Source organism: Camelina sativa, chromosome 9, assembly GCF_030686135.1.
Source record: "Camelina sativa cultivar CO46 ecotype springtype chromosome 9, ASM3068613v1".
In the NCBI taxonomy this organism is placed as follows: Eukaryota; Viridiplantae; Streptophyta; class Magnoliopsida; order Brassicales; family Brassicaceae; genus Camelina; species Camelina sativa.
Genome location: NC_141888.1, coordinates 17,492,334 through 17,505,709, shown reverse-complemented (window position 1 = coordinate 17,505,709; position 13,376 = coordinate 17,492,334). Strand labels below are relative to the sequence as shown.

General features: G+C 37.7%; 1 protein-coding gene across 1 annotated transcript; it reads right to left on the bottom strand.

The window, feature by feature from the left end:
• Positions 1-11,734: 11,734 nt before the first annotated feature.
• LOC147938231 (uncharacterized) lies at positions 11,735-12,858 on the bottom strand. Its single transcript, XM_087465537.1, has 4 exons — positions 12,724-12,858; positions 12,396-12,637; positions 11,975-12,099; positions 11,735-11,865 (listed from the first exon to the last, which is right to left on the bottom strand). The coding sequence occupies exons 1-4, from the start codon at positions 12,856-12,858 to the stop codon at positions 11,735-11,737; spliced, it is 633 nt and encodes a 210-aa protein (XP_087321663.1).
• Positions 12,859-13,376: the final 518 nt, after the last annotated feature.

Genomic DNA, 13,376 nt, shown 5'->3' with positions numbered 1-13,376 from the left:
AAATTATAATTGTTGTTATTACACTAACATCTTTCAGGTTGTGTACGTCTTAGTATTAAATTTAAGTGGTCTTGCAATGGAAGAACGAGTTATATAGTTTTATATTCATAATTCATCTCTGATGCCTTGGTCACGTTTAGGCACCCAACAACTTACCATTCTTAAACAACATAATAAGTAACGATAGATACCGCGTTCTTATAAATGATACAACATTATGTGTTACATGAACCAAGTTTAGTACACCAGGAGACATTCTAAACTAAAGGCTGGATTTATAGTACTTACATGGATTCTAGAAGATATACATTGATAACAGGATATTCGTTAGATAGTACGTTTAGGGCGAAACATCTTATGAGAAAATATAACTACAGGATCTCGGATATAGCTTTCGCCAACCACCAGAGGCCGCAATTTGTGCAGACAATGTCATAATCTTGATACTGGAGAGAGTAGAAACCATGCTCCAGTAAACACAATCGAGCACATTCCGGAGAAGGGATCAAGGGAGCAATAGGATAGACGAATGTATCCCTGTATGTGTTTACTCGTGCGGTCTGATATCTACACAGCAACCGGAACAACCCCTTGGCCAGAAACCTTGCTCATTTCGATTTAAGTGGGTAGTGATGTGAATCAAACAGTTCAAGAAAATGTCTAGCCATCTTACAGTTCCCAACTAACATAGAAAAAAACCCACAAGCTAGTGTCGATATAGGTTCCACGGAAACGTTACGAGTTAGAAGTGCGATACCTTGCTTAATGTCTTCAACCTCGGCAACAACCCGGAGACCTTCGAAAAAAATTGCAATTTTGTTGCCAGCATCTAGGCATTTTTCGAAGATACGCCTATGGATACCTTCATTTTGGACTCTACCATTTGGGTTGCGTGGTGTTTGGAACATCGTGGGATGCCAGCATAAGCTGAATATGTTAGCATCCTTTAAAACTTCGGGGCTAAGCGCCGTTTCAAGACCTTGATGACCTGCCTTCTATATTGGAGCGAGGTACTCCAAACCATCAACTGCGAGAAAGCCGAGGATTTTAATCAATATTTCATCTGGTATATCAGGCATATTTCGAGTTGCAGTCGGCATTTTCACTTGATTTTTCTAAAACAATGTTTCGTATGTGTTGCAACTTGTGGAGGGTGTTCAACACCTTCATCCTTAAATAAAGGGAGAGTTGTAGGTGGGAGTTATAGGTTTTTTAATTATTATATATAGAATGCTAACCAGAAACTTATTTAGTTCACACTGTGGTAGTTTAGTACAATTGTGACCAGATTTCGTAACTTAGTAATGATTACAAATACATCATATTAAACGTACTCATCAAGACACATCGATGAGATATAAGTCACATCCCTCTACTTAATTGTAAAACAACTCTTCTACGTCTTCGTATATAAGACTTTTGCGGGTATCAGTTGTCACATCGCAGTTGCCAACTGGTGTTATGTCTGCCACTACGTTAAGCTGAGCGGGTATTGAATAATCGAGATTGAGATAGTAGATTATAGTAGACTTCAAATCCGTAATATGATTATGACACGTGTATACTAATAGAAATGGGGGATCTAATATGGTTATGATGTAAAGAGGCCTAAAATATTAACGGCCCATTAAGATTCCCAAAACGACACTCCATCTATTTTGTTAGTGGATGTTGAAAAATATAATAATTAGTGGTTTGATGTCACCGCGCCATCTTGTCACGCAGTTATATCAAGTATCATTGATATCCATACCAAATAATTCCCCAACCATATCAACAAGTTCGTATTATTTAAGTTTGCATTCCTATGTGCACATAATACTTTCATTACAAAGATGACCAACCCAAATCTTTGTGACGATCTGTTGGCGCGAATAGCTAAACTAATGGCAGCAAAACACTGGTGGTACATGCAGTCACTCCTACATTCCGGAAATAGAGGCAAAACTATAGTTTACCATCCCAATGTCTTGAAAGAGGCAAACATCTTCAACATGTGCAGTGAACCTGATGATATCATTTTTGGTGGTCGACATAGGAAGTTTTTTGAAAGGTGCCTTGATGCGGATAATCCAACGGTCATATATTATGAAGGCCTTCGTCTTGCAACAAAAGATGGGGACATTGAAGGGGCCGTAAATTTACTCCTGCGTAACGTACCAACACATGCCGACGCTACTCTTGCGTCTGCCATGTTGTGCATCTGTAAAGGGTCCGGAGTCTAGGCGGGTCATTTGCTTCGGCTGTTTTCTATAAAACACTACCCACTTAACTCTGAAGAGGTTGGAGATATGTGTGAAGAACTCATCACTGAGCTTATTCACTATGGAACATCACACAATACAACTTATGGTGTGTTCTTTGACTACCCTGATGATGGAGAAATAATAACTCCTTTGTGCGCAATAAAATGCGCGCTCTCAATGACAGAGGAAGACGTGGACACTATGGTGGGCCCTTAAAAGCATCCTTGCAAGAAATGCACAATCTGGTGGTGCGCTCGCCGAATTAGTCAAATGCTTTGGTAGTTATAACGAAACATGTTTGCATTTCCTCGTTTCTGTGTACACCTTATCTCCTATCCTTTCTAATCTTAATATTAAACGAAGTATTTTGTCAGCGATGCACCTTTGCAGAATAAAGCAAGATAATAAAGCTAACCATGAACTTTGTCAGATGTGATAACTGGACAATTGATTTAATTTTCGTACACAAATATATTTAACGAAGTTGATAACACATGCAAAACATAGGTATGAAGCAATATGCTAGATTTTTCAATACACTTTAGGTTGCTCTCCTATTCTCCACAAGCTGAACATAGTAAAATGTTTAGTTCCATGCAAACTAATATTTCCTCGAATATCTTATTCTGTACGATACATGGCTAAGACCTACATCAACAGTTACATGCCCGTGTAGCTTGTATTGAATTGTACCCTTTTATACTTAAAATTGAAACCACTATATTTAATATATAATATAGGGAAATTCCATGGGTTTGTATCTATTAGTAGTCGTATTTAATGCAATGACATGTTGCCAATTTAATGCAATGGCCAACTGATTTGACGTCCATATGAGTCAATTTAAATCGATATGACTTGCAGGGTTGTAGATGTCAAATATCAGTTATGTAATTTTACTTATATACGTACACGAGTACCAAAGAACCAATAGAACTTGTTGAATACTTTTAGCGTGGCTAAACAGACTTAAATCATTACATTTTTATATAAATATACCCCTATATATCATTACATTTTACTGTTAAATACCATCAAGTTAATTACCTGTTATAGTAAAAAAAAATTACCATTGTTCTCTCTATATATAGAGGTGTGTACGTAAGAAGATGTTTTCTTCCCTACACATAGCAAATACCATCCACAGCCCATATCGTCTCCAACAAAAAAAAACAAACAATGAACACCCCTCCAAACGAGATATTCCTGGCCATCATGCTGCCAAACCCTACAAGCCTCCTTGTCAATTTCATCCCCGTATCTGTCACTCCAATATCCGCCTTGGTCAAAGCGCTGAACACTGTCGACATCCAAACTGTTCAACTTCGTCCGTTTGTGTCATGGCCACAGTTCATCTATATGGAGTCTAAGTTCAGGCCCTACTTTGAGCTTCTCCTCTACAGGGGCCACATCGTAGCGAACTATCTTGAGGGCGTCAGGCTAGCTTCAAATTCCCCGACCGTTGCTGAAGGTATGGCGCTGCTACGTTTTTTTGCACCAACAGATCCGTATGCGAACTTCGCTTATGTGCTGTTCGCAACGTTTACCGGCCAAGTGATATAGGCCGAGGCGTTTGGCAATATTTTCTGGTGCATGCTCCCTCACATGAACACCGCCGTTGAAGTCGCTGGCCTAGTTATGTTCCATTTTGCGAACCTCCATCTCCGTGGTCCCCTTTTTGAAGTGAGATCGTCGCCTTCTGTCCTCCACCACCGTAGGTGTACTTGCAGTAGCTACCTCACCGGGTGTAAGTCCTGTTTTTTCTACTGGTATGTACAGGAGTTGCGCTCGTTCTTTTAAGATCCTCTTTTCATGTTTTTTTGCGGCTTAACCTTAGTGACTCCCGTCCCTAACTAGTTTAATGTTGAAATATTATGTAATTGATGGTTGTTTTTTTCTTTTTGGAACCTCGAAATGTTATCCGGTGTATGCTGGAGTTTATTTTATAATCAACGAATGTATTCTATTTAGTGTTATCCGCCATCGTACACAGACGTATGGCATCTACCACCTTGCCACAACTATGCATTTATGTACGTACACCGAAACAAGGCATCGTACATAAATACATAGTTGTACACGGTGCCAAACAACTAGTATTGTGTGGGACGTGTACGTACACATGGACTAGTCCCGTACATATCGTTTTGTTTTATTTAATTATCATACACGCTGCAATTACCATAAATACATACTTCGTGCTGACGATGTCAAATTAATATAAATTATCTGTTATCGAACGGGAATCAAATAAATGACAACCATAATATGAGATAACCATGAACTTCTCCGTCATTCGTATTACTTATACATACTTCATAATAACATACCCTACAAATTATTGATGTACGTACCACCGCTCATATAAGTTCACATGTACGTACCAGGCGTATACAACAGTACATTACAACAAAAAACTAAAAACTTTAAAGAGAAACCATTGGAGATTATAGAACTAAAGGATTTCACATATAGATTTTGCCAACCACCAAAGTCCGCAATTAGTACACAAGATGTCGTAATCTTGAAAGTTTATAGAGAAGAAACCGGATTGGATACAACAAATGGCGGCACAGTCCGGGTTAGGGATCAGGTGAGTAGATGGATAGACTAGTTTATCTATGAATGTGTTTTGAAGTGCCACCTGGTATGTAAACAACAGGCAAAACACAGACTTGCCGACAAATCTGACCCCATGCGATTTGAGAGGAAAGTGATGTGCATCAAATAAGTGAAGAAAATGAACCGCCATCTGTTCGTTTCCATATAACATAGAAAAGATACCACATGCCAGTGTTGCCTCAGCGTCTGCGGGAACATTAAGAGATAGAATAGAAATGCCTCGCTTGATGTCTCTCTCCTCCGCAACAATCCGGAGGCCCTCGTAGTAGATTGCAACTTCGTTTCCAGCTTTGAAGCATTTTTTGAATATACGCCTATGAATCCCTTTATCTTGAGGGCCACCATTTGGGTTGTCGGACGTTTGGGTCAATAACGGATGCCAACAGATGTTGTAGATGTTTGCATCCTTTAGAACATAGGGGTCGAGCACCGTCTTCAGTCCTCGCCGACCCGACTTTAAAATTGGAGCAAGGTGCGACAGCCCATCTACTACAAGAAGTCTAAAGATTTCGAGTAAAATATCATCAGGGAGATATGGGAGCTTATTGTGTGCTTTCGCCATTTTTTTTTATAGAGATTTTGTTATCGTAGTTATTATATATGCTTCAACAACAGAGGAGTTAGGTTGTGAAATTTGTGTATATACTGTACAATATAATTACTCTACGTGTCCTTTTAGCACAATGCATAATGAAGTATAAGTTACACTGTATTAGTTGGGAAAAGGAGTACGTAATGCTTACGCAACATCATACTGGTTCACACGATAAAAGTTGTTCTCTCGTCCTCTTGGTAACCAAAAATATATTTCGTTCAGATAAAAAGTATACTGTACTCGTTGGGCAAAGTTTATAATTATTACTTGCTTAAAAAGTGTTCAGTAAACACTATGATGAGATAATAGTCATTTCAAAATTTAAGTAAGAACGACTTTCCACAAAAGAAGATGTCAAATCCCTGCATGTACTTGTCGCATTTAATGCAATAGCTATTGGCTGTTCCGGACGTGAATGTGGAAAAGTTGTGTAGTTCGTATATAATTCGACTCAAATCCGGTTTGTAGAAAAAGACACGTTTCCGTACTAGCATATTTTACAAATAAGTTTACACGAGTAAGGCCATGAATGGGGAAAAGCATCAAGTTCTCTTATCACTTTATAAATCAAATATGTGGTTGTTCAAGTGCAGATCAAGGGTGAAAAGCATCAAGTCCTCTTATCACTTTATAAGTTACCATTCAAGATAGATATTATTTTTAACTTTAGTTTATTTGTCTTTTTGTGGTTAATGCATGAGAAATACATGCATAAATTGTCTACCTTTTTTTATGCTCTTCACCCTTAATCTGGACATGAACAGCTAAATATTTGATCTACCTTTATTCTGATTGTAAATCTGAAACCGCTAATAACCCTATATTATTTAAAACAAGCCCTAATAAACCATCTCTTGAAGTGTTTATGACAATTATGGTACAGGGTTTCGAATTGAGGGAAACAAAATTATGGTCTATCGATGCTTGTTAATATTTAGGAGTTTAATGGTTAAGGTGTCGGCTTAGCGATATCCTCTTTCCTTTTGGTCGGGATCTCGTTCTTAATTTATGATTCCCAGTTATTTGTTAGTGTTGTAAATATACAAACTATACATATGTACGTATACTACATTGGGAACGTACGTACATTTGGGGTCTTATTAAACTAACACCATGGAAAGTCAAAAGGCCGCGTCGTTTCGAGTTGTGGCTCTCCGTAAATATTTAAATTGCTCTCAGCCTTCGTCTTTCCTAACACGGTTTAAAGTAAGAGAGATCCAAAATCTGAGATCACCATGAGCTTCAGAACCGATCGTATTGCTGAACTGGACGGCGAGAGAAGGAATTGGTGTTGGTGTATCCACGCCAAGGTGTTGAACGCTTGGTCGATTCGCCAATGCTTTGTAAAACGGGTTCTCCTACTTGTGGATGAAGAGGTTAGTTAAACAAGTCTTTCTTATTTCGCTAAATCCAACAGTTTTTGGTGTATAACAATTTATCTGTTATGAAGGCTTCCACAATCGAAGTGGCGTTTCTACAGGGGGAATACCCAAATATCCCGCCAAACCCTGAAATCGGTACCTGGTACGATATTCGGGAGTTTAAATTAATCAAGCCAACTCTCAAGGAGAGGAATACTCATCACCCATACCAAATCAAGTTTACGCATGAGTCAACCATGGATGTGATCCAACCTTTGAATCATAAAAATTACTTCCGCTTTGAGGATATCGATGATATAACTAGTGGCAGAGTTACTCATCCCGTATCTTTCGGTATGCTTTATCTATAATTTCTTTAATATGTATATATTAATGTCCGTGAAATTATGAACTTGCGATGGTTGCTGAGATTCATTTAGTGGCCGTTTGGTCAGTTTAGAACGTTAGTTTTAAGTGTATCATTTGGAAAAGTACAAAATAAACGTTACATCTTGAATTTTTTTTCCCCGCGCTAGATGTTTGTGGGTGCATCGTAAATGTGGACGTCATAAGAAGACGTTATGATGGCAGGTGTATTGAAGTTGTCTTCACTCTCCTGAATGGCAGGTTAAGGACTTATTATGCTATAAACATAGTAATATATATATATATATATATGAACTTCATAGATTTATTTTTGATAGCAACTGTGCGTTAATGCAGGAATGAAAGTATCAAATGTCGTCTCACAGACTTCTATGCCCATCAATTCCTCTCTGATTGGGAATGAAAGGGATGTCATGTTCTCCACAAATCCGAACCAGTGTTTTGTGTCTTCTAGTTCTTTAAGGTTGGGAGTTATGAAGGTACGTCAGAGTAAATTGATATTATGATAGAAGCAAGTACATGTAATTGACATGTAATTTGTCTAGCAACTCAATTACGTAAATGTGTGTAGTCGTACCATGTCTTGTACACACCGAAGCGTCTTCTAGATTCTTCATTTGAGCAGATTTCGAAGGACTTGTACATCACAAGCATATATAAGTTGATATTATATTAATAATTGGTATGAAAGCGTATGTGTTCATATTGTTCACAGTCTCACATGTACATTTTTTTTTTAACTTATAGATGTGAGTTTGCAGCACATTACCACATTAACAATGTGATGGGACAAGATGGGACACAAATTGAAAGAATTGCCCAGGAAGGAGAAAGCTCCGGAACCCATACAAAAACAATGCAAACTTTAGTCAGACTGTCCGGGGAATGAGCAATGAAAAATGTCTAGAAATAGAAATTAAATGTTGTTTTCTATTTCAAATATTGGTTTAATTTTGTCAGACTATGTACAATGGTTTAATTTTTCAACTTACTCTATCATTTTTATTTTATATTTTATATTCTAATAATTATTAAAATTGAGATAGAAAATAATATGTAGAATTTTGAATATTAAAATTGTTATTATTAGAATCTATTTCACAAAAATATTTTATTTAAAGATATAAAATGACATTTTTTATTGTCCAAACAAAATGAACCAAGTTTCTATTTATAAAGTAAAAGAAATGATGAATTTCTATAGGGAAAAATATATAAAAAATTGTTTGCTAAACAATAACTTATATTAAATAAATAAAGTGAGATAAAAATAAGTATTTTGACTCTTGAGCTGACATGTGGATCTAATGATACCCATTTCAATTTATTCAACATGTTGAATAAATTCAACATAGTTCAATCCACCTCATCTTTTTATTTTTTTCAACAGGCTCATTGCAGCAATTCAACAGTTGAAAAAAGATTCAATAGCCCATTGTACATGGTCTTAATGATACGAATGCTTGTACTTTTTTTTTTTTGACCGAATACTCGTGCTATCTCCTAATAATAAGTAGAATCTTTAATGTTGTATTGTTTTATCAGAAGGATAATTAATTCCCCACACCAAAGTTGATGTACGTTGGGAGTCATAATTTATTGTGGTAGTCGTCTACGTACAGAAGCTTAAATAATCGTACAATCAAATCAAGTGAATAGCAGCCCTTTGGATTGATCTCGTTGGGAGGAAGTGATGATAATTACGTAACTGGATACACATCAAATAAACATAATGATGAGAAAACTATCGTATCTAAGCAACAATAAATACGACTCACTTCGAAGTTGTCACATCAGAGAACCTACAAATGTTATTTCTAAGCTTAGGGTTAGCTGATGGGTGAGTTACAGCCAATATTTAACTAATTCGAATATAATGAATTTCAAATCCGATAACACGAAACTGACACGTGGTTCGCACTACTTACTTGTTTTAATAATTCTAATCGAGTAGGCGTGCACGAGAGCTCATAAACCTAAAATGGGTTCCTTCGTAATTGTAGTTAACAATAGGCTAATTTAAAACGACGTCATATAGAAACTAGCATAAATTCCCAGGATTTTCGCCAAACTCCCCAACCACCTCTCACATCGTAGGTTTTATTAGTGGACAGGCTGTAGTTTCCGTCTATTTGTATCTGCACATATTGCTATTAGTTTACTTAACTGCAAAAAATGGTGACTTCTAGGCGTAAGAAGACTGATCTGCCAGACGAGATCTTGATAAAAATAGCCCAGAATCTCGTAAGTGATGGGTTGTGGTTCCTTGCCCCATTATTAAAGGCTGGTCGGCGAGGAGTGGAAACGGTGCTTGCCCCCGAAGTTCTGAAGGTTGCCAGCATCTACCACATCTGTTGGCATCCTTCTTCATTTCAAACGACAAGGAAGCCAAATGGTGAACGCTAGGAAGAAGGGATTCACAGGCGTATTTTCAAAAAATGTTTAGACGCAGGGAACAGAATAGCAATCAACAACGAGGGGCTACGGATCGTTGCCGAGGACCGAGACATTCAGCGCGGTATCGCACTACTAAAAAAAACGTTCCCGAAGAAGCCGAGGCCACTCTTGCATGTGGGATTTTCTCTATGTTATATGGGGACAAGCAGATGGCGGTTCATTTTCTTCACCAATTTGATGCACATCACTATCCACTCCAATCAGAGGGAGTACGGCTTATCGGGGAAGATCTGTTCCAACGGTTGTGTATGTTTAAGACGGCGCGTAAAAACACGTACGCAGATTCACTAGTATATCCCTCCAGTTCGTTGATCCCTTTCCCGGACTGTGCCATGCGTAGTTGTTTGAAATGGGGCAGGTTATCGACCAACACACGTTATTATGACATTGTCTGTGTAAATTGCAGAGTGTGGTGGGTGGCCAAATCTATATGTGAAATCCTTTAGGTGTATTGTCGGTTCCCTTCTGTAAAACGTATGTTTCATTATATAATTAAATTACTATGTCTTGAAGATGTTAATTAACGTGTCGTTCATCAACTATGTTTTAGTAAACCTTGCTCGATTTATTAAGTATCCATAATTACATACTTCCTAAGGGAACTAAGCACCCTAGCAAACCCGTTGGAAAACAGGGTTAAATTATACGTTACGTGTTATACTTAATCATACCGTGTTATTGTCATAATCCCAGGTGAATGGCCCACACAAAATATAACCAAGAGGCCTACCCAACAAACGAGAATGGGCCACACAAAATATAGCCCAGGTCCCCGTATAGATGATGTGTAGGTTGTTTCACCGGTTAAACACACATAATTATCAAACAAACGACGCCGTTTGTTTCTATTCGAGAACGACACAAGCTGTGAAATTTCTTGCTGTTTTACACTAGGAAAACGACACAAAACCCAATGTTCTATAAACCGAACCGAACCAAACAAAATCGATATCTTATAAACGAAATCAAAATTAGGGTTCATTAAATCGATTTCGGGAAGACAGAGAGAGCCGCTGCCGTAGATGCTGGACTAGATTGAGGAGGTTGAATATCTGTTAATAGTTGAACGTGCCTTTTTTTAATTTTCTCTCCTTCATTTACGTTCTCTGTTTCGATCTCAATGTCTGCTTTAACAAACACGACTCCAGTTGAGTATGACGATGCGGAGTATGGGATCCCGGCTGTTTGTTACTGTGGTGAAAGGCCAAAGCTACAACCTTCTTTTACAAGGACAAACCCAGGGATGCTCCACTACACTTGTAGAAATAGAGAGGTAAGTGAGGTACAGTTTCCCCAAGGTTGCATAAAGATTAGATTTATTTGCATAACTTGAAGTTTTCGTTTAAAAAATTAAAAAAAAAAAATTGCAGGATGGGGACTATCACATTTTTAAACGGTGGGATGAAGCGATGATAGAGGAACTGAAAACAGTGAAGGACAATCTTCTAAAGTTAACTAGTTTGAATCAAATGTGTGAAGCGCTTCAAGGACAAAAAGAGGAGATTCCTAACATCTTAAATATGCACAAGGAAAATCAGATGGAGTTGGAAAGGATGAAGGCATTGATTGCGTACAAGAGTGATGGATTAACTATGGAATTAAAACTGACCAATGTGTTTGTTGGGACTTTGGTTATACTAGCAACAATGACCTATTTTTTCAAGTAGTTTGGTCGTTTTATTAGTACTACATTGGGTTGTGGGTTAATTGTTTAACATCAAGTTTTAAACGTTATATTTGGTTTAGTCACATTTTTTCCGTCTAAAAAAGGACTGTTTGAAACGTTGTCGTGTTATTATTATCGACCAAACCCCTTGAAATTAAACATAAACATTTGTACACATACGTCTAACTTTAAAGGTTGGCAGTATTAGGAAGATGCTTACCAAATAAAAATAAAAATATATAATTAACCATGCGTAATACACACAAACATTTTACATCAAATTATTCCTATCCATGTAAGATAGATTGTTGGTATGTAGGTAATGAAGATAATATAAAGAGTTCAGCGACGTAGTTTAAAAGGTTGGAATGTAAGCAACACTGACAAATGGAAACATAGGCTACAAATCGTCGTCAGTCCGCTCGTGCTGGTCAAAGTATTCCAACCGGAGTTTGAAATCTCTAACCTTAGGGAAAGGTGGTTCAAATATCACTTTAGAGACACCCGGTTGACTAACCACTTCCATCCCTCCTGCGGTGTGGAAAAATAAGGAAAAAGGGTAACCAAAATTAGTTTTATGTAGCACTCTTATATTTAAAAGGTGATTGAATTGTTTTAAATACGTTTGCCTAATCCGTACCTCCATCCTTAAACTTGGCCCTCCAAAATCGCAAGACTACAACTGGTTTTCCTCCGCATAGCCAATAATTGCGGGCGAAATCATCGACCATTTCATCATAACCCACACATTGCAAGTGATGACCCCTACCCACAGAGACACCTTATGTTAATAGCCCGTTATATCTTTAAAGTGTGTGAAAGGTAATAATCGCGAAAACGACTCACTCAAGATTCGTCAATGAAAACCGTATCAACCGTGTTCTCTCGGTAAACCGTGGAGCAGTTGGATCGTCCACCAATATTCTTCGTTCGACGTGAGTAACTTGCCCCATCGTGTCTATGGTGTCATGTCATTAGAATTATAGTACTGGATATGATATTAAAAAACGGAACAACAGAATGCAACGTTACCTAAGCAGCAGTTCTGGGTCCAAATAGACCATCGTTCGTAAATTTGGTCGAAGGGGACGTAGTCAATGTAGTGATTGGTCGACAAGCAACGAATGTTGTCCACAACCGTGTCAGCAGTGAATTTGATCCGGTAGTTGGAAGCCAAGACCTTCACAGCGGATGTGTCGTCAGTGACGACGAAATTTGAGAAGGTTTTCAACAAACCCTCCTCAATCCCCGTACAGAACTGGGGCAACAGGTCCTCGCTGATTGTTGCCTGCATCTTATCTCCCTATGGTGCGGGAAAAAAATCAACCATGATGTATGAATCATTTAATATTAAGTGCATATAATATGATGATGAGACGAGTCACTTACGAAAACATCCGAAACAACCATTTCAAAGGTGACGATGTTCGCTTCTCTCTTTCTCCACTTGTGGATGAGCTTAACAGAAACCTTCCAATCAGAACGCCACGTCTGGAGATCGGATAGCCTGTCGAAATGCACCATAACTTTGTTGCACTTATGTTTAATTTGCGGGTGATATTTTGGTTTTGAGAGACAAATACATACTTCATCGGGTGTGTATTTGTCTTCTTATATAAGCAGCAAACAAACACAAATGGATTATACATATTGTGGCTTTTCGAAACGTCGTGACTGCATTCCATACAGATACATCGTATTTAGATAATTAACACGTGTAACTGCCGGTTAAGCGAAGACGATACATCGCATGCACTACTTAATTATGACCCTATAGTCGACGTTATATATTGGCGGAAAATAGATTGGTTCATTTAACAAACCAATTCAATGTAAAACTTTATAAAACCTCAAGGAATAGTGAATGATGGTTTAACCTCAGTAGTAAACGCTGATATATAGTGTAAATGAACCAATAACGTTGAAGAACTGTATAATTTGAATAGAAATATTAAAGAAAAGCGCAACCGTTGCACTGTTTTAAAAAAAAATATATTTTAAAATTGTTTAGTAGTAGAGCAAAATCTTTGTTCTTGGTAAGA

Bases quoted from the DNA above. Each gene is read 5' to 3' on its own strand.
- LOC147938231 (XM_087465537.1), bottom strand. From the start codon at position 12,858: ATGGTGCATTTCGACAGGCTATCCGATCTCCAGACGTGGCGTTCTGAT. The intron at 12,638-12,723 runs GTAAGTGACTCG...CCCGCACCATAG, and splicing joins TGGTTGTTTCGGATGTTTTC to GGAGATAAGATGCAGGCAAC. The intron at 12,100-12,395 runs GTCTATTTGGAC...CTCTGTGGGTAG, and splicing joins GACCAAATTTACGAACGATG to GGGTCATCACTTGCAATGTG.